The 23,259-nt window shown below is 35.2% G+C and overlaps 3 protein-coding genes across 7 annotated transcripts in view; 2 read left to right on the forward strand and 1 right to left on the reverse strand.

Annotated features, from left to right (window-relative positions):
- Positions 1-1,490: 1,490 nt before the first annotated feature.
- On the reverse strand, positions 1,491-6,676 carry LOC127848317 (protein phosphatase 1 regulatory subunit 32-like). 3 transcript variants are annotated; one of them, XM_052380719.1, is made up of 6 exons: positions 6,551-6,629; positions 5,691-5,923; positions 4,217-4,370; positions 3,776-3,898; positions 2,347-2,407; positions 1,491-1,559 (listed from the first exon to the last, which is right to left on the reverse strand). In XM_052380719.1, exons 2-6 carry the CDS (start codon positions 5,918-5,920, stop codon positions 1,525-1,527), a joined length of 603 nt encoding a protein of 200 aa, XP_052236679.1. In that variant the 5' UTR covers positions 5,921-5,923; positions 6,551-6,629; the 3' UTR covers positions 1,491-1,524. The 3 variants fall into 3 exon arrangements, with proteins under 3 accessions (XP_052236679.1, XP_052236665.1, XP_052236671.1); XM_052380705.1 differs by lacking the exon at positions 6,551-6,629 and adding an exon at positions 6,360-6,496; XM_052380711.1 differs by having other exon boundaries at positions 1,492-1,559; positions 6,603-6,676.
- LOC127848335 (U3 small nucleolar RNA-associated protein 14 homolog A-like) lies at positions 6,662-9,824 on the forward strand. 3 transcript variants are annotated; one of them, XM_052380731.1, is made up of 5 exons: positions 6,662-6,738; positions 7,629-7,692; positions 8,088-8,155; positions 9,126-9,196; positions 9,550-9,824. In XM_052380731.1, the coding sequence occupies exons 2-5, from the start codon at positions 7,639-7,641 to the stop codon at positions 9,807-9,809; spliced, it is 453 nt and encodes a 150-aa protein (XP_052236691.1). In that variant the 5' UTR covers positions 6,662-6,738; positions 7,629-7,638; the 3' UTR covers positions 9,810-9,824. The 3 variants fall into 3 exon arrangements, with proteins under 3 accessions (XP_052236691.1, XP_052236713.1, XP_052236702.1); XM_052380753.1 differs by having other exon boundaries at positions 6,737-6,877; XM_052380742.1 differs by lacking the exon at positions 6,662-6,738 and adding an exon at positions 6,769-6,910.
- A 601-nt stretch (positions 9,825-10,425) lies between these two features.
- LOC127848740 (U3 small nucleolar RNA-associated protein 14 homolog A-like) overlaps positions 10,426-23,259 on the forward strand; it is a 31,726-nt gene continuing 18,892 nt past the window's right edge. Inside the window, exons 1-4 of the mRNA XM_052381361.1 lie at positions 10,426-10,437; positions 11,107-11,184; positions 11,682-11,759; positions 12,290-12,415. Of these exons, the coding sequence (XP_052237321.1) occupies positions 10,426-10,437; positions 11,107-11,184; positions 11,682-11,759; positions 12,290-12,415 (294 nt within the window). The remainder of the gene's footprint in view (positions 10,438-11,106; positions 11,185-11,681; positions 11,760-12,289; positions 12,416-23,259) is intronic.

Consider the following 23,259-nt stretch of genomic DNA (forward strand, 5'->3'; position numbering starts at 1 on the left):
CCCTTAGATACCGATGAGCAGCAAACAGAACAAGAGCACTGCATAACGGGTGCCATGTGACGCTCCATTGCGGGTGCAGTTTTTAATAAATTAAAGCTTGTCAGAATTTTTTTTTTTTTAAGAGATCACAGTGACGCTTGAACCTTTGACCAGATAGACCCAAAACTGGGTGTGGCATGCAGAACTCATCAAGGGAAGCTACATAGAAGTTTCAAGAGTTGTAGGTGAAGCACTTTGGATTTTAGAGCCAATGTTCAAAACCTTAACAAAATGTTAAGGTTTTGCAATAACACGATGGCGACACGCTGGCTATGACAAACTTCGGGTTTTCTCCGAAAAACAGCCGAGCTCAAAAAACCAGCTGAACACACAGTAAGTTACTCACAGGCTGTTCTGGGGTTTTATGCTGTTTGCACATAGCCTTTTCAGTCTTTGCCTCTGAGTGGGAAAGGGTTAATTCATGTTGTTTAATTAATAGCTGGTATGCATACTGTCTGATTTGAGATTCAAAACAGTATCAATGAAAACATGACAGGACTTCTGAAACTTCAACTAACACAAAGTATTTAATATCAGCTTAAACATGTGGTCAGAACAAACTTACAAATGAAGTACGATAGACGAAGAGATTATATATTTTTATAAAAAAAATAATTATTAAATCAAAATTATATTACTAACTTCGACACAAAGTGAGAAAGAACTTTAACGGGGTTTTTAATACAAAACTATTGATGTGATTTCAAGACAGAACAAGAAGACAATATTGGAAGAAGACTGACAAACTTTGGGATGCTGTGTCAAGCAATCAGGAATGAAATAAGATTGTGAAATCTGGTAACTACATATAAAAACAAGAGGAAAAGGAGGATGGCAGTTACACATGCTAAAATTTTGATAACTGGTAGCCTATTATTAAATTACATATACAGAATAAATGACATTTTTATGTTGAATATATTAGAACATATGAATGTAATGTACAGCATTTAATAGCTTATTCAGTATTAAATAATTATTATTAATCATGCTAAAACAAAAAGTTTCTGATTTCTAAAAAATCCCATAGCATTTAGGCGAAAGAAAGGAAAATCTGTTTGACAAAAATACTATCTAAAATACATGAAATAAATAAGGATGATCTATGCTATTTTGGAGCATTTTATAATATAAGAACTACAAGAGATGTGTTTTGTCCCGAAACACAATGCCCCTATTGCGAAGCTTTGAAGCCATATATTTGACCTTTGACTTTGAAGGATGACCTTGATCTTTTACCACTCAAAATGTGCAGCTCCATGAGATACATATGCATGCCAAATATCAAGTTGCTATCTTCAATATTGCAAAAGTTATGACCAATGTTAAAGTTTTCGGATGGAAGCACAGACTGACAGACGGACTGATGGACAGTTCAACTGCTATATGCCACCCTACCGGGGGCAAAATAACATACATACTCTGAAGTTTGAAGACCTAAGATAAAAGGATCTACACATATAAAACTAATAATCAGCTAATTAATTATTCAAGTTTACCATGGTAATAACTAACTCCATCTGTGTTGGAAAAAGCAATGGTACAAGTTCTCATACAATGATACACATAATAAACAAGAGATACAAATTGCCAAAACAATATGCATCTCAGTTCAGCAAATTAAAAACAATTAAATGCAATAATATAACGTCGAGATCTTATAAATAAGTTTAAGGAAGAATTCATGAAGCCCACTCCAAGATTATTGGGACGATGGGAGAACACACGTTACAGATTTATGGTAACAATATGTACTACTTATTTCTCCAGTGTTTTTATAAGTGATAATACTTGATAATATCGAGGATTAATTCAAATTATATCACCATCACATGTTTCTATCTTTACAACTGGGATCATATGAAAACAAAATTAATGCTGTTGACTTACACTCACAATGTCAAACACATAGATCACAACAGTACAACAAACTTAACTTTTTTCAAACAGAAATCATTATACAACTAAAGTAACTGGATGTACTCATAAATGTCAAAGGTTGTGACTGCATATGCCTTGTAATACATATATGAGAAAAACATATGTAACCTTCACATTATTGAACAGACAAAGTTAATAGCACTGCACATTTACATGTAGCATCAGAGCTCATTCTGCTTTTTGAGCGGACCAGTAATAGCTGCAATAACAAAATTTTATCTCAAAATATTCTTACCGTTAATTGATTAGATTTTTTCATAAACCCTATAAAATATCAACATGTTGTAAAGATTGCTGAATAATTTCTAAAGTCAATGTGAGCCCTGTGTACAGACGCAGTCGTAAGCAACTTGTTCATGCACTTACTTCTGTCAGGCTGAGCTCCTAGAAATCTCTGCTTGGTTTCTGACAACATGTACTTCGGACCCTACAACACAAAGCAATATGTAAAGTATCGAAACGTGTAAAATACAGGTTCAACCTTGATTGAGGGAGTGATGCCTCTTCCCACATAAAAAAGAGCACGCACTGGGCAGTGATTCAAAAAGAAAACCAGAGTTTTGTCACAGAAGCAATTAATGTTGTCTCACATTCTCCATAGTTTTCATCAACCTGGCCTAAGTACTTATAGTTATGGCAGGATCCAGATTTGAGCTTTCACTCATCTCTGTAACAATAGCAACCACCATTTGTTTTGTGCAAAAACATTGAAATAACCTGCATATTCCCATACGGCCCTCTATCAATAAACTGAGTGGTATTAACCATTCTATAGTACTTTTGGAATTATCACAGTTTTTACTTATTTCTGCAAATATACCAACAGCAATTATTTTTTGCCTGGGAAAAGAAAATGAATGTACATATTGCCCATATGGCCCTCTATCCAGTTACTCAGTTACATCAACCAAGCCAAGGTGCTTTTAAGTAATTGCAGGAACCAGAGGCACCAAAGAGGACTAATTATATCACCATTCACCTGTAATAGCCCTTTACCATTCAGAAATGCACTTTGGTGCATTTGAAGTCTCTTATAATCAATTAAATTTAAGTCCTTTCTTAATATATTCAAGTTTGAAAGGCTTTATTTCCAGCCCTAAGGTAGAAAACAGCATCAAACCTGAACAGACTGCGAGTTACTCGCAGGCTGTTCTGGTTTCATGCTGTTTGCACATAGCCATTTTCAATTTGCTTCTGAGTGGGAAAGGGTTAAGTAAATTTACTTACTATAAGATGGTCTGAATTGTTTTTACCAATGTTCCCTTTTTTATTTGATTAACAAAAGTTAATTTGTCACTACTCAGCTTGTCACATTTTTGTCAGACATATGAGACACCTTTGGCATTGTTCGCATCTATGTTTCCACCCATTGTTGAACACCCATGTGCGCAATAATGTTACACGCAATATAGTATATCTAATTAATCAACGCTAATTTACAGAGCACGGATTATTTTATTTTTATTTAACTGTTTACAGCAGATGATGCACTCTGTCCCAATCCTGATTGAGCTTTTCTCTGGAAAAAAGATCTTAATACATGTGCATAAAGTGTCGTCTTACATTACCCTGTGCAAACTGCACAGGCTTATCTGACACGACAATTTTTGCCTGGACTGTATTTTTGTTAGAAAATACTTTCTTTAAAAGAAACTTTTAATGAAAGCGGAAAATGTTGTTCCTGATTAGCTGCATGGTGCAGAGTTCACAGGCTTACATGGTCTGACACTTTAGGCACATGCATTAAGCCTGGTTTTTCCAAACAATGGTCAATTAAACTGGTAGTAATACTTACATATCCTGAGTTCTCCAGTTCCACAGGGTCTTTAGCCCTCAGGGAATGCAGCAGAGGTTTGGCCTTTGGGAGAATGCTCGCAGGCGCCGAGGCAGCCCGCGTGTCAATGAAGACACCCTTCACCTAGAATACATTCCCGCTGAGTGCAAAACTTTTGTATGTGCTTGAAATTGCTTTATAAGATACAATAATTTGCTGCTAACCCTCTAACGGATTGTGTGATTAAAATGGCATACAATTTATAGTATAGTATTGTAATTTTATTTTAATTTAAGTGCCAAATGTCAGTAAGCTAATTCCCTAAAAACTTAAAATTTAAACATAAATTGAGATACAATTAATCTGAACCTAAGAAATATAAAAAAATTTAAAGAATAATAAAATATCATCGTAGTGTAATATCTTGCATAACCGTGCCACTGTACAATTTTGTTTGAGTACCTCTCGTTCCAGTGGTGTGGTTATGGGCTTCTGTCGAACAAATCCTGAGCCAACCTGATGGCAGCTAAAAGGCAGAGGTTCATGCCCCTGGTTTTCTCTGGATGGTTGAAAGTCAATACTTGTTAGGCTGCGGTAGTTCTGGGCACAAATTCGACTGAAATAAAGGAATTGCCTGATACATTTTAGCAACATTATTGGAAACAACACATGATTAAAGTAGTGTAAAAAACAAGAGTAAGTCCATAAGATTTTAACTTGTGATTCTTTTAACTGGGCTTTAACTTATTTTATTATTGAATATTAGAAATTGCATGGTTGATACCCATGCTCATTAAATCTGCTATGCATGGTGATATCTAGTAATGGCAGCAGTTTCAATAATTGTGCTTGTTGCAGATTTTTGCTGTTAAGTAATAACACCTTTCAGAAATAGGGATTGCTTCTCCAAACTACTAGTTTTGATGATGACATACTGTGAAACCATTTATTTTGTCAGATACATTTTTTGTAGTTTTTCAACAACTTACTATTTCTTCAGCACAAAAATGGGCTAATTTCTGATTTTGAAAACAATAAAATTTGTCGGTCATTTAGATGATTTTGTTGTAATACTTGTTTGCAATAAATCAGGGTAGAAGGAGGGGTCACTTGTGAGTCACTTGCAGGAAGTGGACCATTTTTATTTACATGCCATTTAACTAGTCCATGGTTATGAGGTGATAGTAGCTGGCCCTTCTTATAACATGCCAATTAACTAGTACATTGTTATGATTAGTGAATTAATGGGAGTAAATGACCCTTCTCAAGGTTTGAAGTTGATCAAACATTGTCATCTTTCAATTGCATTTATTGTCTTTGATATGCGGTGTATTGTCTTCTCATTATCCCTGAACAAATACAATACACACAATTGGTAAAAAATCATTAAAACTTAGCGATAATCATTACTATTCTACATAAACGAAGTCATTGCTATTGATACTGCTTTACTGCAATAGCGTTTAACATAAAATGTCAAGTGTCAAAAGACAGACGCAGGATGCATGCATGTATTATGTGGGATATAAATGCCTCCCATTTCTACGGTAACTCATTCATCTTTTTTTGAGCATTGGAAATAATTATTTGTTACAAACTTAAATTCGTAAATTGGTCTACTGACGAAATATACGAAAATTCATGCTTGGCAAATAATAATGGTTTGAAAGTATAATGAAAAATAAACAACAACTCTTTAACTAGATGTGTGCAGTTTGAAATGTTAATTTAAAAACTATAAATGTATATATAGATATTTTGGGAAGTCAATAGTCGGGATTATACATAGCCATGGACTAAATTGATTGTTACAAATATAGCGACATTTATTTTAATTTCTCTTCTTACCACATGATCATCCTTACAGATGATATACATCTCAACAAAATAATGAATACATTACTAGAACAACTATTATAATACAAAATAAACATACGCTAATGTGGGGTTATCTTGGCTGTCAAGTCTTTGGTTATAATAGACAGCAGGGCGGAAATTTGACAAATATCCTGTTCCTGTATGGTGGCCTGAACGTGGCTTATAGTTCTCGTAGTGCTTCCCATATGTTGTAGAGTTCTGTGTGACATAAAACTTCAACATATTGGTGTCTGGGCCATGACTAGCCTTAATGTGGGCCGTACGGGTACCCTTTGGCAGTGGACCCATTTCCTGAAATGAGCAGTATTACAAATATGACTACAAGAATTTGAAATAATTAGGTGGGTCAAAAGCTATACATAGGTTATGTTATATACATGTTATTCTCATACCGACAATACATAAATTTTGATTTGATTTGAAGGTTATAAATTGATGTCTTAGTTTTCACATAAATCCTTAAACAAATGAACTACAAGGTAGTGTTTACCAGTGAGCATTTTCAATATTAGTCATAGTTTGAAACAGAGTCTAAAATTAATGTTTTTTTAAACAAAAAATCATTATGACATTATTTTTTAAAAGGAGATTAATATAAAAAAGTGTGAATAATTGTTTACTAGCACTAGCCTTTTAATAATTAAACAAACATCAAACACACATATTATTTTACAGATGAATAAAACAGACTTAAACCATTAATTAATACAGCCGTGGTGATATTTACCGGGCAATAAACCCCATGATAACATGAATATTGTAATAAAACAGATAAATGATCCAGCCAGATTAATTTCATCCTTTCGTTTTCATTGATAAACAATCGCGTCAACTGTCAAGGCCATGATTAGGGTTAGCAAAAACATAGGCTTCATTCATTAATGCATTTGCAGTTTTGTACAAATAAAATATACCTACTCTGAATTGTGTGATTATTCTATTTCTATACAATTAAACAACAATAACAAACCTTTTAACAAATGACAGGTGCCGCTTGATACGTTGTCATTAGTAACACAAGGGAGGTAAGTTTTGTAAAACGGAAGTCTTTCGTAGACCAAGAACCAACATTCGCCAACTTCCGATATAAACACGTGAAAATTGCGGTAGTTATTTTGTACCTTATGAATACATTGTTTGGTTATGTGTATGTGAAATTTATAAGCCTTTCCTTATGAAACCACAATGATATGTTATAATACACTTAATACGTAATTCTAAACATCAAAGCAGCATATTATTGGAGTGAGTAAAATTCGGATGCTTTATTTTCGGATGGTAAATTTTGTTCGTTCCTTCTAATCTAACAATTTGATATATATGCGTTAATTAAGCTATTGTATTAATATTCGTGTGCACAATGCTTGGAAAATATGTAGATCTAAATCGCATGATGGTGCTGCTTACCTGATTCCTGTTGGTTATCCCATCCTGCTCCTTTGGGGGAAGGGGTCCGCAGCCCTTAGGAGGGGGAATTTTCGCGGCGTTTCCCTTTTTGGGGGATTTTTTTACTTACTCTCTCATTATTACATTTGTACATGTTTGCACTATATTCATTGCATTTTTCATAATTTAGTATGTTTGCAAAGATTAAATTGAAATAGAATTGAGATAAACATGAGACACATCTTTCTATTAAAAATTATTTTTATTTTTTTAGGGGGAATTTTTTCCCCCAAAAGGGGAAAAAAGTTTACTTTTCAGGTGGGGGACTGCCGCTGAATTTCTGCGGCAGATTTAATAGATTGAGGGCCCTGACACATGAAAATCTTTTTGCAAATTTTCAATTGCAAATAAAAAGAATAAAATTATAACCCTAAATAAGAATTTTTAGACTTACAAAAATTTATTAGGTTGATTAATCACAGTTGATAAATTATAATTTAGTAATTATCAATCACAAATAGCTTTAATTAACGTTTTAATTTGTGCTTTATTAAGATATGTGTATTACCAACTCTATGGTTATACCGGAAATGCTTGTTCCCATGTTCAGGTATCGAAAGATGGCTCTGGAGAGTGACCAGTGGGAATCTCTTGCTGCAGAAAGTGACGAAGAGGTTAGGTTGCAATATGTCTGTGTATCATCAGGCTGATATTCGAGTTTAAAAAGCATATATACCTTGTCAAAGAGCCTAGTTTTAAAAGACAAGTTCATGGAATGTCTTGCCCAACCATATGGTATGCCACTCAGTGAATTGGAAAAATTAAGTTACCACTTTTAAATGTAATGTTTGAGGTATAGCAAGCATAATATTTTATTTATATGTGAACATTAACTTTATGACTTAAATCACTGTGTATTTTTGTTTGTATGTGTATTTTCAATATCATGCATCTTCTACAAACCTGGTCCGTCATTAATTGAAATTAAATCGTACCTTTATTTGTAAACAAGTCTATTATTAATGCATTTATTAATCCATTAAAAATTAATGACACATTTTGCTTTTAGGATCTAGCTGATGACAGGAAACACAACCAATTACTTGATGCAATCTCAGCCCTTGATGGCAAAAAAAAGTGAGTACATAAATTATAAATGATCAGCACTCTAGGGAAAAATGGGGCTTAATGCATGTTCACAAATATTCCAGAGTAGCGTGTGTAGTCCACACATACTAATCAGGGACGAGTCTTTCCGCTTAAATGGTATTTTTATGTACAGATCGAATGATCGGGGGTATATTGTTTTTAGCCTGTCTGTCTGTCTGTAATTGTATGTGTGTGTCTGTCTGTCCCAAAACTTCAATAATGAAGATAGCAACTTGATATTTGGCATGCATGTGTATTTCATGGAGCTGCACATTTTGAGTGGTGAAAGGTCAAGGTCATCCATCAAATTTAAAGCGAAAGGTCAAAGGTCAAGTTTTGCAATATTGAAGATAGCAACTTGATATTTGGCATGCATGTGTATCTCATGGAGCTGCACATTTTGAGTAGTGAAAGGTCAAGGTCATCCATCAAGTCAAAGCAAAAGGTCAAAGGTCAAGTTTTGCAATATTGAAGATAGCAACTTGATATTTGGCATGCATGTGTATCTCATGGAGCTGCACATTTTGAGTGGCAAAAGGTCAAGGTCATCCTTCAAAGTCAAAGGTCAAATATATGGTCAAAGGTCCAAGCGGCGCAGTAGGGGGCATTGTGTTTCACAAACACAGCTCTTGTTTGTTTAAAGATGGTCTCTTCTTAGGGAACATCCAGTTCAGGTGGAAAGGGAGGGTCATTCCTGATATGCCTGTGTGTGCTGCATATATAAATCTGATATATATATATTATCAGAAATATAGTGAAGATCCACTTGGACTTTACAATTGTTTAGTTTTCCTCTACCAGCAGAGATCTTTTTAACTTTGACAGCATTTAGCCTTCATCAAAATATTTTCTGTTTTGTACATGTTAACATCCCGTACATTTGTATTTTTGTTCCACTTGGCAAAAGTTCTTTTTTGCCCATCGATTGACTTGACAATATCAGTATTTTTCCTTTCAGAAATAGTCTGTCACAACGAACTGTGATCAACAGTGGCAAGATTTCTGAGTTTCAGTTCTCGTCTGTTGCTGGTATGTAACCTGTTTGTTCATGATTTTGAATTTAACACTGTTACATAATACAAATCTTGCTTTGATGGTCTAAAATTAACATATTCATAAAAACAAAAATCTTGTGTTGATAATTTTTATTTTTTTTAGCTAGCCTGTCATGTTAAAATACTTTGCCATATTTGATGACTTAAGTGAGTAGTTTATTGCATATTAAGCAGTCATTTGTTAAATAATTTCATTTGCAACGGATGGCTGTTGTAACTCAGTTTTTATAACCTTTCCTGTTCCTTAAAACCAAGGAAGTCAACATGTACATTTCAATCTAGAAACTAATATAAAACCTGTGACTATTTTCATTTACTGTGTTTAAGATGCTGTTACAAAAGTGAAGCTACATGAGCTGGTGGGATCATTGAAAGAGACAACCGAACATGGCACCCTAAAACAACAGCTCTCTGTCATCCAGAAACACAAGCAGACGGTGTCAACACCACTGCCAAAACATGAGAAGGCAAAGGTATGTCTGGAAACAACTGTACATGTTAGGTGTATCTGTTGGGCTAAGGCCACTGTGATTGTCATGCATCAAAATCAGCTGTTGGATTTTGCTAGCAGGAATTCTCTAGCCTAAAATCTCTTATATTTTTTATTTGGATCAGAATAATGTTACAAGATGTCTATAAATATATTAACCATGGTTCAAAATTTACTAGTGCAGGGATCAAGTACTGGTGCTACATCCTTTATATACTTAATAACTCTCAGTTTTTGCCATTTATTTAAACTTAAGCTTTGCTGTACTCCTGAAGCATGGTTTTTATTGTCCCCTACCGGTATCACCGGAGGGGACTTAAGGTTTGCGCTCCGTCTGTCAGTCCGTCCTTCCGTCAGTCCGTCCGTCCGTCACACTTTTCTGGATTCTGCAATAACTTTTAAAGTTCTTAATATTTTTTCATGAAACTTGGAACATGGATAGATGGCAATATGGCCATTATGCATGTCATTTTATTTTGTTCCTACGTCAAAAATTTTGGTTGCTATGGCAACAAATAGACTTGAAATACTGCTGAAAATGGTGGTTATCTGGCTCCTGCGATAACTTTAAAAGTTCTGAATATTTTTTCATGAAACTTGGAACATGGATAGATGGCAATATGGACATTATGCACGTCATTTTGTTCCTACTTCAAAAATTGTGGTTGTTATGGCAACAAAAAAATATTCTGAAAATGGTGGAATTTCTGACAATGGTGGAGCCGGTAGGGCACCATATTGCTTGATAATAGCCTTGTTGATTGATTATTTTGTTGTTGTCATAATACAAAAGTGTTCTTTGATTTTTACTTAAGGGTGTTGTAATTGTAAAATATGGTGTTCATTTATTTTTACTGTGGTTTGTTGTAGTTGTAAAGCATAGTGTTTATTGATTGTTACTTGAGGTTGTTGTAATTGTAAAACATAGTTTTCATGTTTTGTTACTGACATTTGTTGTAATTGTGAAACATAGTGTTCATTGATTGCTACTTTAGGTTTCAGTAATTTGGCATAGTGTTAAGGTATTTTATATTATATTTTTTCACATGTCAACATTGAATGTATATATGTGTCGTGTTCTGAAAAAACTGGGCTTAATTCATGTGCGTAAAGTGTTGTCCCAGATTAGCCTGTGCAGTCCGCACAGGCTAATCAGGGACGACACTTTCCGCTTTTATGGTATTTTTAGTTTCAAGAAAGTCCCTCCTTACCAAAATTCAAGTTTAGGCGGAAAGTGTCGTCCCTGATTAGCCTGTGCGGACTGCACAGGCTAATCTGATACAACACTTTACGCACATTAATTAATCCCAGTTTTCTCAGAACAAGACACATATACTTTTTGAAGTATAACTTTCAACAAAGCCATGAGCATATTATGCTGACTGTATTTACAGATCTGTCGTACAACGGCATACGAGGCCACTACACATGACTTGTCCAAGTGGGAACCAACTGTCAAGGAAAACAGGAAGGTAAACTTCAAATGCAATCAGAACAGAAAGGCTGTTACTGACATGACCATTGATATGAAGGCTTGTTTCTTCAGAACGAGTTAAACTTTGCGCTGAATTAGTGCATTGATAAATGAATACATCCCTGGATTATTTCATCTATTTGCATTTGAAAAGTAAATATGGTTATTATAATGGATGATCAATTTGTTTGAACCATCGGACCCATCAGCAGGCTAACCATTTGAGCTGCGTTCTTGGAAAATTAGGCTTAATGCATTTGCATAAAGTTTCTTCTTAGGTAAGCCTGTGGCGTAAGAACAGGCTAATGTAGGACGACATTTTCCGCGTAAACTGCAGTTTTGCTCAGAAGAGATTTACTTTAAACAAAAATGTCATTATAGCAGAAAGTCTCATCCCTGATTAGCCTGTGTGGACTGCACAGGCTAATCTAGTACGTCACTTTACTTACATGCATTAAGCCCTGTTCAGTCTCATTGGATCATTGATGTTTGCAGGCAGAGCAGCTCCAATTCCCGCTACACAAACAGGATTTCTCTGTGGTCACTACAGACCAGCTGGTGCAGAGATTCCAGGTATAGTGATTTCATTGCGTAAAATCAGTATTGCTTATGACAAAATATAATTTATTGCTTTTTCTCAGCTAAAAAATATCAATTTGGAGTTGGGAGGCAAAGCGTTAAATCACCAATTGCAAAAAAAATGCAACTATATAAATCTTTATTGAAGGGAAAATACAAACAATTGTTGTTAACCCATGAGAGTTATATATATATATATATATATATAAATATATATATGTGAAACCTATGTGATTTTGCCAGTCTTCCACTGTTGGAGGTTTTCATTAAACTTAAGCAACCGTTAGTCAATCTTAAGGTGATTGCTATTTCAAAATATTATGCCACTTCAAAGACATTTGATGTTTGAAAGTTGGTATACATGAAAATTGTTATATGGATTTAAGCAAAATAAATAAATTTGATTATTACACCTTACACATGTCCAGATGAAGGGCAATATCAATTAAAACCGAAAGGTCCCTAGTAGAGCTTTGGGACTCCTGCATTGTATTACTGTCACAACCAATCCCTTGTTTCTGTAGCCGAGGACCCCGCTGGAGATGGCTGTGGCGGCCTTGTTGCACGGTAGTGAGAATGTAGTACAAGACAACAGCAAGGAACTCACGCTGGCTGAACAGAGGGCCCTCGCTGCCATGGATATACAAAAGGTAACTGAGCATGGCTTTTTATCCCACGCCATGGGCGGAGGGATATTGTTTTGGCGTTGTCCGTCCATCCGTCCGTCTCTCCGTCCGATCTTCGGTCTGTCCATCCGGAGCCACATCTTGGAAGTGCTTTTTCGGATTTCATTCAAACTGGGTATGAGTATATATATAGATAACAGAATGATGCACGCCAAATGGCATTGTACACCATCCGTAAATAACGGCCCTTTGTATCTTGAAAAAATGCTTTTTTTAGTGTCAAATAAAACACTTTTGTGTCCAGAAGCATATTGGCGATGGATATCAATTCAACGAATTTGCTTGTTCTCCTTATTTTTATGCCCCCCTTCGAAGAAGAGGGGGTATATTGCTTTGCTCATGTCGGTCTTTCGGTCGGTCTGTCGGTCGGTCTGTCGGACGGTCCGTCCACCAGGTGGTTGTCAGATGATAACTCAAGAACGCTTGGGCCTAGGATCATGAAACTTCATAGGTACATTGATCATGACTCGCAGATGACCCCTATTGATTTTGAGGTCACTAGGTCAAAGGTCAAGGTCACGGTGACCAGAAATAGTAAAATGGTTTTTGAATGATAACTCAAGAACGCATACGCCTAGGATCATGAAACTTAATGGGTAGATTGATCATGACTTGCAGATGACCCCTATCGATTTTGAGGTCACTAGGTCAAAGGTCAAGGTCACGGTGACCCGAAATAGTAAAATGGTTTCCGGATGATAACTCAAGAACACATACGCCTAGGATCATGAAACTTCATGGGTAGATTGATCATGACTCGCGGATGACCCCTATTGATTTTGAGGTCACAAGGTCAAAGGTCAAGGTCACGGTGACCGGAAATAGTAAATGGTTTTCAGATGATAGCTCAAGAACGCATACGCCTAGGATCATGAAACTTCATAGGTAGATTGATCATGACTTGCAGATTACCCCTATTGATTTTGAGGTCACAAGGTCAAGGTCACGGTGACCCGAAATAGTAAAATGATTTTCGGATGATAACTCAAGAACGCTTTTGCCTAGGGTCATGACACTTCATAGGTACATTGATCGTGACCCGCAGATGACCCCTATTGATTTTCAGGTCACTAGGTCAAAGGTCAAGGTCACAGTGACAAAAATCGTATTCACAGAATGGCTGCCACTACAACGGACAGCCCATATGGGGGGCATGCATGTTTTACAAACAGCCCTTGTTGTAGTATGCCCTTTACCCATGAAATTGGGAATTTTAGCATCAGTTTGCTGCAAATAGGGAAAAAGTATAGTTTTATTTTTGACAACATTTGCGTAAGTGTTGATGAAAAAATCCTGATCTTAAACAAATCAGTGAAATGATTATTACAACTGCTAAAGTCTTTATATTTACACTGTACAAACCTATCTTTAAACATTTGACCGTCACGCAATCAATTGGGAATATTAAAACTGGATTAGGGAAAAAACACATTTTTGGCCATTTGAATTTCAAGCCAATTATTGCTTTAAAATCAGCAGAACAAAGTCTAGGCCAATTGGAAGTAAAGGAAAACATGCGTGTTCTAGTAATCATACATATAGTCTAGAGGGGTTTGATTTCTCCTCCTTTCAGCTTACTACCAAGGTAGTTTACAGATAGTTCTTATCGTTAGGATAGATAGTTCTTATCGTTAGGATAGAGAGTTCTTATCGTTAGGATAGAGAGTTCTTATCGTTAGGATAGATAGTTCTTATCGTTAGGATAGATAGTTCTTATCGTTAGGATAGATAGTTCTTATCGCTAGGATAGATAGTTTTTATCGTTAGGATAGATAGTTCTTATCGTTAGGATAGATAGTTCTTATCGTTAGGATAGATAGTTCTTATCGTAAAGATAGATAGTTCTTATCGTTAGGATAGATAGTTCTTATCGTTTGGATAGATATTTCTTATCGTTAGGACAGATAGTTCTTATCGTTAGGATAGATAGTTCTTATCGTTAGGATAGATAGTTCTTATCGTTAGGATAGATAGTTCTTATGTTTTTGTTGAGCCCTGTTAATTAAAGGATTAGCCAGTTTTCCGCCTCTGACACCTTGTTATCATTTGCTAAGGCGGCGGGATATAGAATTGGCGTTGTCTGTCTGTCGTTCAGCCTGTCACAAAATTTGTAAGGGCTATATCTCAGAAACTATATAAGATATCAACATGAAACTTTATGGCTGTATAGATGTCAATGAGGAAAAGTGCCCTGCACAAGAACAACAACACTTCACTTTCTTAAATAAGAGTTACTATTCTTTTTTTTTTTCTACGATGTAACTTTTCAGGGCTATATCTCAGATACGCTACATGACTTCAAAATGAAACTTCATGGGAGTATTGATATCAATGAGGAGAATTGCAATGCATAAAACAAATTACCTTACACTTAATTTGTTGTGTGGATAATACCGATTAACACCCATCCATAAACAAAATATATTTCGCCGCTAATATTACTTCAACAAATTTGCTTGTCTTACTGTTTATTGTGTCCCATATTGAAGATATTGGAGTATTTAGGTAAGCTTATATTGGTTGATGTGTCGCTAGACCAATTGTTTGAGGCCTTAAAAATGCAACATGTTCAACAGTTTTCATCCAATCATCACTAGCTAAAGAAACTTCAGCGTACAGTTTATATAGTATTGACATACCTGTACGCTGAAGCCAACCCCGTATCGAACGTCAACCAGAGTCGTAACATATTTATGTCATGCTATAAATCAAAGAATGCTCATTTTCTTGGATACATTTCTACATATATTGGTGAATGAATATAAATTACTGCATTGAGGAATAAATTAAGGTTCAAATGTTTTAAATGCAATATTACAATAGATGAAAATAACTCATCAGTCTGAAATTCACAATTTAGACGCCATTGTCGCTTTGTCACATGACGAGTTTTCATTTGGATACTTTCGGATTGACCTTGACATTTTATGCTGAAATTGTAAACATTACTTTCATTTTCTAAAATCTATTATTTGTGATTAACAACTTACGTCTGGTGGATTATATCAGTGTGAATCAGGTAGTTTTAAATAATATTTACTTTGAGTTTGTATTTACACTACAATTTGTTTACAAAACAAGCCAGAATAATCTAAAATACCGGGAAATGTCATTCTAAATTTGAAAACATTTGAGCACATGGTATGTTACTAAAAATAGAAATAACGTCAAATGACTGTGAAATCTCGGGAGATTTGCATTTCAAGAAAGTCTGTCACATCGCCGTTTTTCTCAATATGTTAGAGCAGAATAGATAAATTTTAAATGTTTAAGATAGTATTTGTGAAAGAATATATCGGTTAAATGTGAAAAATGTCAATCTTTCCGATCAAGTGGTTAATTTGGGCCAATACTGCATTTAAAAGCTGTTTTGGACCGGTCTTTGTTAACTGTCAACTTTTCGGGAATTTCTGGTTGACTTTCCTAATGGGGTTGGTCCATAACTATAAAGTCGCGCCAGTCAAAAATCATAAAAAGCGACATTTAAAGTTATGGTAGCCAGAACTAAATCATCACAAGCATTGATAATTTGTGTAAATATTGCCAGAGCGGGCGTAACTACTTTACTATTTTGATGTTTTGTTAAACTTCATTGTGTTAATAATCAGTGGTTTAATTGAAATACATTCGAGTCTGTTTCCATGGTCAGGGACTACCCTAGGGAGAAGTGACTTCTCCTTTGTTTTGAAACAGGGAGAAGTTTGGAAAATCAGGGAGAGGTTTGTGCAAACAATATCAATAACCAAAGCGTGTTTATTTTACAACTTATTATTTCTATCATTATACTATGTTTATTTGTAAAAACAATAAATTCTCACTAAAATCTTCTTCGTCATAACACATTTAAGTCATTTAACACATTTGAGTATTTAATAATTTGTACACAGGGGACAAAAATATTTCTAAACTGCACTCGTCCTGCAGGGCAAGTGCATTAAAATTTTCACTCGTCCTGCAAACACATGCACTCGTCCTTCAAATATATGTGAAATAAAGATTGCAAAGGGCTGATATGACTAATAAAGTTTCCAATATCGCTGCTAAAATGCTGCTTACTCATTTATCATGCCAGCTGATCACAAAAGAAATGTTAAGCAGTGAAATCTATTAATAAGTTACTTTATTTATGAGGAACGCAAAATAATTTTTTTTCTCTAATGCTCGTGTGCTTTCCGTTTCGGACGTTTGAACATCGCCCCCGTCCCTTTAAAGAACGCTTGTATGTCAGACGTTTATCAGACGAAATTCAGACTGGTTTAAAACTTTGTGGCTAAATTATTCTTTTAAAATCAATACTTACAGTGAATGCAGTCGGCTGGTTCCCTGTCAACATGGAGGCGCAAAGTTTACACCAAAAAGCTAATATTTACTGGGGACACAGTCTCGCATCACAACGCGCACCTCCTGTATGAAATTTACAATAACATTTTCCGGTTCATTTTGACTTTCAGAATAGATATGCTTTAAGAAAATGATTTTATTTAATGAAAAATAGTCTTACTGGTCAGAAAATACATATTTTAACATCAGCTTTTTTTCACTCGTCCTGTAGGACGAGAGCTTTAGGGAAAATCACTCGTCCTTTCAAGATTTCACTCGTCAATACGAGCGGACGAGTGGAATTTTTGTCCCCTGGTACAGGTAGCACCTTTTCATCACATATTTATCATCATTATATTATCATCATCCCTATGACTGCTTTTGTAACAAAACACAATCTTAATGCATGGAACATCTAGTACATGTATATCCATTACTGTTTATCCGAATACTTTACATGTCCGAAATATGTTCACTTAAGAATGCCTTACCTGTTTACTTTAATAATCAAAATTTTCCTTGTTGCTATCTGGTTTAACAAACCTTATCAAATGTTTGTTAAATCCAGTTAATGCTTTCTCCATTATTGAATCACCATTACTTGTAATGTGAATCGCCAGCTTTGAATTGAACGCGGGTGTAATGTTACAATTCGTCCGCCATTTGCAATGTTGATGGTCATGACACATTCGGTACCCCTCGCAGATTATCATAATCGGACTCGGGGTTACAATACACTAAATGATCGCTTCATGTAGGGCTGTACTCTCTAAAAAAATATCATAGTTGACAGGAAGGCATGTTTTACACTTTTTACCATTATTCGGGTGTTATCTTGCGGAGATAATGGTAGGGCATGAATAGGTGTTCACTACTGAATCCCTGAAATATGATACACTTGAAGACTATAGTAAACCATTGCACTAGAAAAGGTTACATTCCACTAAGAAACGGCCGAAAAAAAAAGTTGCAAAAACAGTCGATTTTGATTTGTGTCACGTTCTTTCTTGCATTGTACATGACATATCTTTTTTATTGCATAAATCGATTCCGCTTAGAATGGCCTTTAAGAAAAGGTATTGTTATGGGGGTCTCTATGTGCAAAATGTTGCATTTATTTTCGCTCAAAGTTGTCGCTTTTACATTGAATTATATAGGGAAACTATTTAGTGTATTATGACCTAAACGCAAAACCAGGCCTAGTCACAAAGGAGCTGTATTTACAGAAAACCATCATTTTTTTAGTGAGATATGACGCGTTTTGGCAAATTTCACGGAATAAATGCGTTTGTTTCACGAATTTAAGGAGCATCGTGAGTTTTTAAGAAAGAAATACGTTTTCAGAGGAAAATAAGAAAAAAAAACGTACAAAAACTCGTCTTGAGCATCTCAAATCGCAACAATTTGTGCTGAAAGAGCTCATGAACACGTTTTAATGGTTGTTTACTTATTTTTCTACATAGCTTGTAACAATATTCCAGTATTTTGACCGATTGTAATTATTTAGGGTAATCGTTTTACGCCTGAACGCCCGTTATAAATCAAAGCTCCGAACGCGAAAGCCACGTGGCTTATCAGGCGTTATAATAAAATGCATTTTCAAGCATTTCTACGTGAAAGATCGGTCTGAAAATTGGCATGCACATAGAAAATAGGTTTATAAGTATCAAGAAGTGCTAATTTTTTGCGATGTTAACAGTAAACGTTGTCTTATAGGTTACAATACACTAAATGATCGCTTCATGTAGGGCTGTACTCTCTAAAAAAATATCATAGTTGACAGGAAGGCATGTTTTACACTTTTTACCATTATTCGGGTGTTATCTTGCGGAGATAATGGTAGGGCATGAATAGGTGTTCACTACTGAATCCCTGAAATATGATACACTTGAAGACTATAGTAAACCATTGCACTAGAAAAGGTTACATTCCACTAAGAAACGGCCGAAAAAAAAAGTTGCAAAAACAGTCGATTTTGATTTGTGTCACGTTCTTTCTTGCATTGTACATGACATATCTTTTTTATTGCATAAATCGATTCCGCTTAGAATGGCCTTTAAGAAAAGGTATGGTTATGGGGGTCTCTATGTGCAAAATGTTGCATTTATTTTCGCTCAAAGTTGTCGCTTTTACATTGAATTATATAGGGAAACTATTTAGTGTATTATGACCTAAACGCAAAACCAGGCCTAGTCACAAAGGAGCTGTATTTACAGAAAACCATCATTTTTTTAGTGAGATATGACGCGTTTTGGCAAATTTCACGGAATAAATGCGTTTGTTTCACGAATTTAAGGAGCATCGTGAGTTTTTAAGAAAGAAATACGTTTTCAGAGGAAAATAAGAAAAAAAAAACGTACAAAAACTCGTCTTGAGCATCTCAAATCGCAACAATTTGTGCTGAAAGAGCTCATGAACACGTTTTAATGGTTGTTTACTTATTTTTCTACATAGCTTGTAACAATATTCCAGTATTTTGACCGATTGTAATTATTTAGGGTAATCGTTTTACGCCTGAACGCCCGTTATAAATCAAAGCTCCGAACGCGAAAGCCACGTGGCTTATCAGGCGTTATAATAAAATGCATTTTCAAGCATTTCTACGTGAAAGATCGGTCTGAAAATTGGCATGCACATAGAAAATAGGTTTATAAGTATCAAGAAGTGCTAATTTTTTGCGATGTTAACAGTAAACGTTGTCTTATAGGTTACAATACACTAAATGATCGCTTCATGTAGGGCTGTACTCTCTAAAAAAATATCATAGTTGACAGGAAGGCATGTTTTACACTTTTTACCATTATTCGGGTGTTATCTTGCGGAGATAATGGTAGGGCATGAATAGGTGTTCACTACTGAATCCCTGAAATATGATACACTTGAAGACTATAGTAAACCATTGCACTAGAAAAGGTTACATTCCACTAAGAAACGGCCGAAAAAAAAAGTTGCAAAAACAGTCGATTTTGATTTGTGTCACGTTCTTTCTTGCATTGTACATGACATATCTTTTTTATTGCATAAATCGATTCCGCTTAGAATGGCCTTTAAGAAAAGGTATGGTTATGGGGGTCTCTATGTGCAAAATGTTGCATTTATTTTCGCTCAAAGTTGTCGCTTTTACATTGAATTATATAGGGAAACTATTTAGTGTATTATGACCTAAACGCAAAACCAGGCCTAGTCACAAAGGAGCTGTATTTACAGAAAACCATCATTTTTTTAGTGAGATATGACGCGTTTTGGCAAATTTCACGGAATAAATGCGTTTGTTTCACGAATTTAAGGAGCATCGTGAGTTTTTAAGAAAGAAATACGTTTTCAGAGGAAAATAAGAAAAAAAAACGTACAAAAACTCGTCTTGAGCATCTCAAATCGCAACAATTTGTGCTGAAAGAGCTCATGAACACGTTTTAATGGTTGTTTACTTATTTTTCTACATAGCTTGTAACAATATTCCAGTATTTTGACCGATTGTAATTATTTAGGGTAATCGTTTTACGCCTGAACGCCCGTTATAAATCAAAGCTCCGAACGCGAAAGCCACGTGGCTTATCAGGCGTTATAATAAAATGCATTTTCAAGCATTTCTACGTGAAAGATCGGTCTGAAAATTGGCATGCACATAGAAAATAGGTTTATAAGTATCAAGAAGTGCTAATTTTTTGCGATGTTAACAGTAAACGTTGTCTTATAGGTTACAATACACTAAATGATCGCTTCATGTAGGGCTGTACTCTCTAAAAAAATATCATAGTTGACAGGAAGGCATGTTTTACACTTTTTACCATTATTCGGGTGTTATCTTGCGGAGATAATGGTAGGGCATGAATAGGTGTTCACTACTGAATCCCTGAAATATGATACACTTGAAGACTATAGTAAACCATTGCACTAGAAAAGGTTACATTCCACTAAGAAACGGCCGAAAAAAAAAGTTGCAAAAACAGTCGATTTTGATTTGTGTCACGTTCTTTCTTGCATTGTACATGACATATCTTTTTTATTGCATAAATCGATTCCGCTTAGAATGGCCTTTAAGAAAAGGTATGGTTATGGGGGTCTCTATGTGCAAAATGTTGCATTTATTTTCGCTCAAAGTTGTCGCTTTTACATTGAATTATATAGGGAAACTATTTAGTGTATTATGACCTAAACGCAAAACCAGGCCTAGTCACAAAGGAGCTGTATTTACAGAAAACCATCATTTTTTTAGTGAGATATGACGCGTTTTGGCAAATTTCACGGAATAAATGCGTTTGTTTCACGAATTTAAGGAGCATCGTGAGTTTTTAAGAAAGAAATACGTTTTCAGAGGAAAATAAGAAAAAAAAACGTACAAAAACTCGTCTTGAGCATCTCAAATCGCAACAATTTGTGCTGAAAGAGCCCATGAACACGTTTTAATGGTTGTTTACTTATTTTTCTACATAGCTTGTAACAATATTCCAGTATTTTGACCGATTGTAATTATTTAGGGTAATCGTTTTACGCCTGAACGCCCGTTATAAATCAAAGCTCCGAACGCGAAAGCCACGTGGCTTATCAGGCGTTATAATAAAATGCATTTTCAAGCATTTCTACGTGAAAGATCGGTCTGAAAATTGGCATGCACATAGAAAATAGGTTTATAAGTATCAAGAAGTGCTAATTTTTTGCGATGTTAACAGTAAACGTTGTCTTATAGGTTACAATACACTAAATGATCGCTTCATGTAGGGCTGTACTCTCTAAAAAAATATCATAGTTGACAGGAAGGCATGTTTTACACTTTTTACCATTATTCGGGTGTTATCTTGCGGAGATAATGGTAGGGCATGAATAGGTGTTCACTACTGAATCCCTGAAATATGATACACTTGAAGACTATAGTAAACCATTGCACTAGAAAAGGTTACATTCCACTAAGAAACGGCCGAAAAAAAAAGTTGCAAAAACAGTCGATTTTGATTTGTGTCACGTTCTTTCTTGCATTGTACATGACATATCTTTTTTATTGCATAAATCGATTCCGCTTAGAATGGCCTTTAAGAAAAGGTATGGTTATGGGGGTCTCTATGTGCAAAATGTTGCATTTATTTTCGCTCAAAGTTGTCGCTTTTACATTGAATTATATAGGGAAACTATTTAGTGTATTATGACCTAAACGCAAAACCAGGCCTAGTCACAAAGGAGCTGTATTTACAGAAAACCATCATTTTTTTAGTGAGATATGACGCGTTTTGGCAAATTTCACGGAATAAATGCGTTTGTTTCACGAATTTAAGGAGCATCGTGAGTTTTTAAGAAAGAAATACGTTTTCAGAGGAAAATAAGAAAAAAAAACGTACAAAAACTCGTCTTGAGCATCTCAAATCGCAACAATTTGTGCTGAAAGAGCTCATGAACACGTTTTAATGGTTGTTTACTTATTTTTCTACATAGCTTGTAACAATATTCCAGTATTTTGACCGATTGTAATTATTTAGGGTAATCGTTTTACGCCTGAACGCCCGTTATAAATCAAAGCTCCGAACGCGAAAGCCACGTGGCTTATCAGGCGTTATAATAAAATGCATTTTCAAGCATTTCTACGTGAAAGATCGGTCTGAAAATTGGCATGCACATAGAAAATAGGTTTATAAGTATCAAGAAGTGCTAATTTTTTGCGATGTTAACAGTAAACGTTGTCTTATAGGTTACAATACACTAAATGATCGCTTCATGTAGGGCTGTACTCTCTAAAAAAATATCATAGTTGACAGGAAGGCATGTTTTACACTTTTTACCATTATTCGGGTGTTATCTTGCGGAGATAATGGTAGGGCATGAATAGGTGTTCACTACTGAATCCCTGAAATATGATACACTTGAAGACTATAGTAAACCATTGCACTAGAAAAGGTTACATTCCACTAAGAAACGGCCGAAAAAAAAAGTTGCAAAAACAGTCGATTTTGATTTGTGTCACGTTCTTTCTTGCATTGTACATGACATATCTTTTTTATTGCATAAATCGATTCCGCTTAGAATGGCCTTTAAGAAAAGGTATGGTTATGGGGGTCTCTATGTGCAAAATGTTGCATTTATTTTCGCTCAAAGTTGTCGCTTTTACATTGAATTATATAGGGAAACTATTTAGTGTATTATGACCTAAACGCAAAACCAGGCCTAGTCACAAAGGAGCTGTATTTACAGAAAACCATCATTTTTTTAGTGAGATATGACGCGTTTTGGCAAATTTCACGGAATAAATGCGTTTGTTTCACGAATTTAAGGAGCATCGTGAGTTTTTAAGAAAGAAATACGTTTTCAGAGGAAAATAAGAAAAAAAAACGTACAAAAACTCGTCTTGAGCATCTCAAATCGCAACAATTTGTGCTGAAAGAGCTCATGAACACGTTTTAATGGTTGTTTACTTATTTTTCTACATAGCTTGTAACAATATTCCAGTATTTTGACCGATTGTAATTATTTAGGGTAATCGTTTTACGCCTGAACGCCCGTTA

This window comes from Dreissena polymorpha, chromosome 1 (assembly GCF_020536995.1).
Source record: "Dreissena polymorpha isolate Duluth1 chromosome 1, UMN_Dpol_1.0, whole genome shotgun sequence".
NCBI classification, from domain to species: domain Eukaryota; kingdom Metazoa; phylum Mollusca; class Bivalvia; order Myida; family Dreissenidae; genus Dreissena; species Dreissena polymorpha.

What these genes read in the sequence shown, in the direction of transcription:
- LOC127848335 (XM_052380731.1), top strand. Translation starts at nt 7,639, where the DNA reads ATGGCTCTGGAGAGTGACCAGTGGGAATCTCTTGCTGCAGAAAGTGAC. An exon ending in CTGCAGAAAGTGACGAAGAG is followed by an intron (nt 7,693 to 8,087) that starts GTTAGGTTGCAA and finishes TTTTGCTTTTAG; the next exon opens with GATCTAGCTGATGACAGGAA. An exon ending in TCAGTTCTCGTCTGTTGCTG is followed by an intron (nt 9,197 to 9,549) that starts GTATGTAACCTG and finishes ACTGTGTTTAAG; the next exon opens with ATGCTGTTACAAAAGTGAAG.
- LOC127848317 (XM_052380705.1), bottom strand. Translation starts at nt 6,431, where the DNA reads ATGAAATTAATCTGGCTGGATCATTTATCTGTTTTATTACAATATTCA. An exon ending in CAAGATAACCCCACATTAGC is followed by an intron (nt 4,371 to 5,690) that starts GTATGTTTATTT and finishes CCTTTATTTCAG; the next exon opens with TCGAATTTGTGCCCAGAACT. An exon ending in CCACACCACTGGAACGAGAG is followed by an intron (nt 3,899 to 4,216) that starts GTACTCAAACAA and finishes AATGTATTCTAG; the next exon opens with GTGAAGGGTGTCTTCATTGA.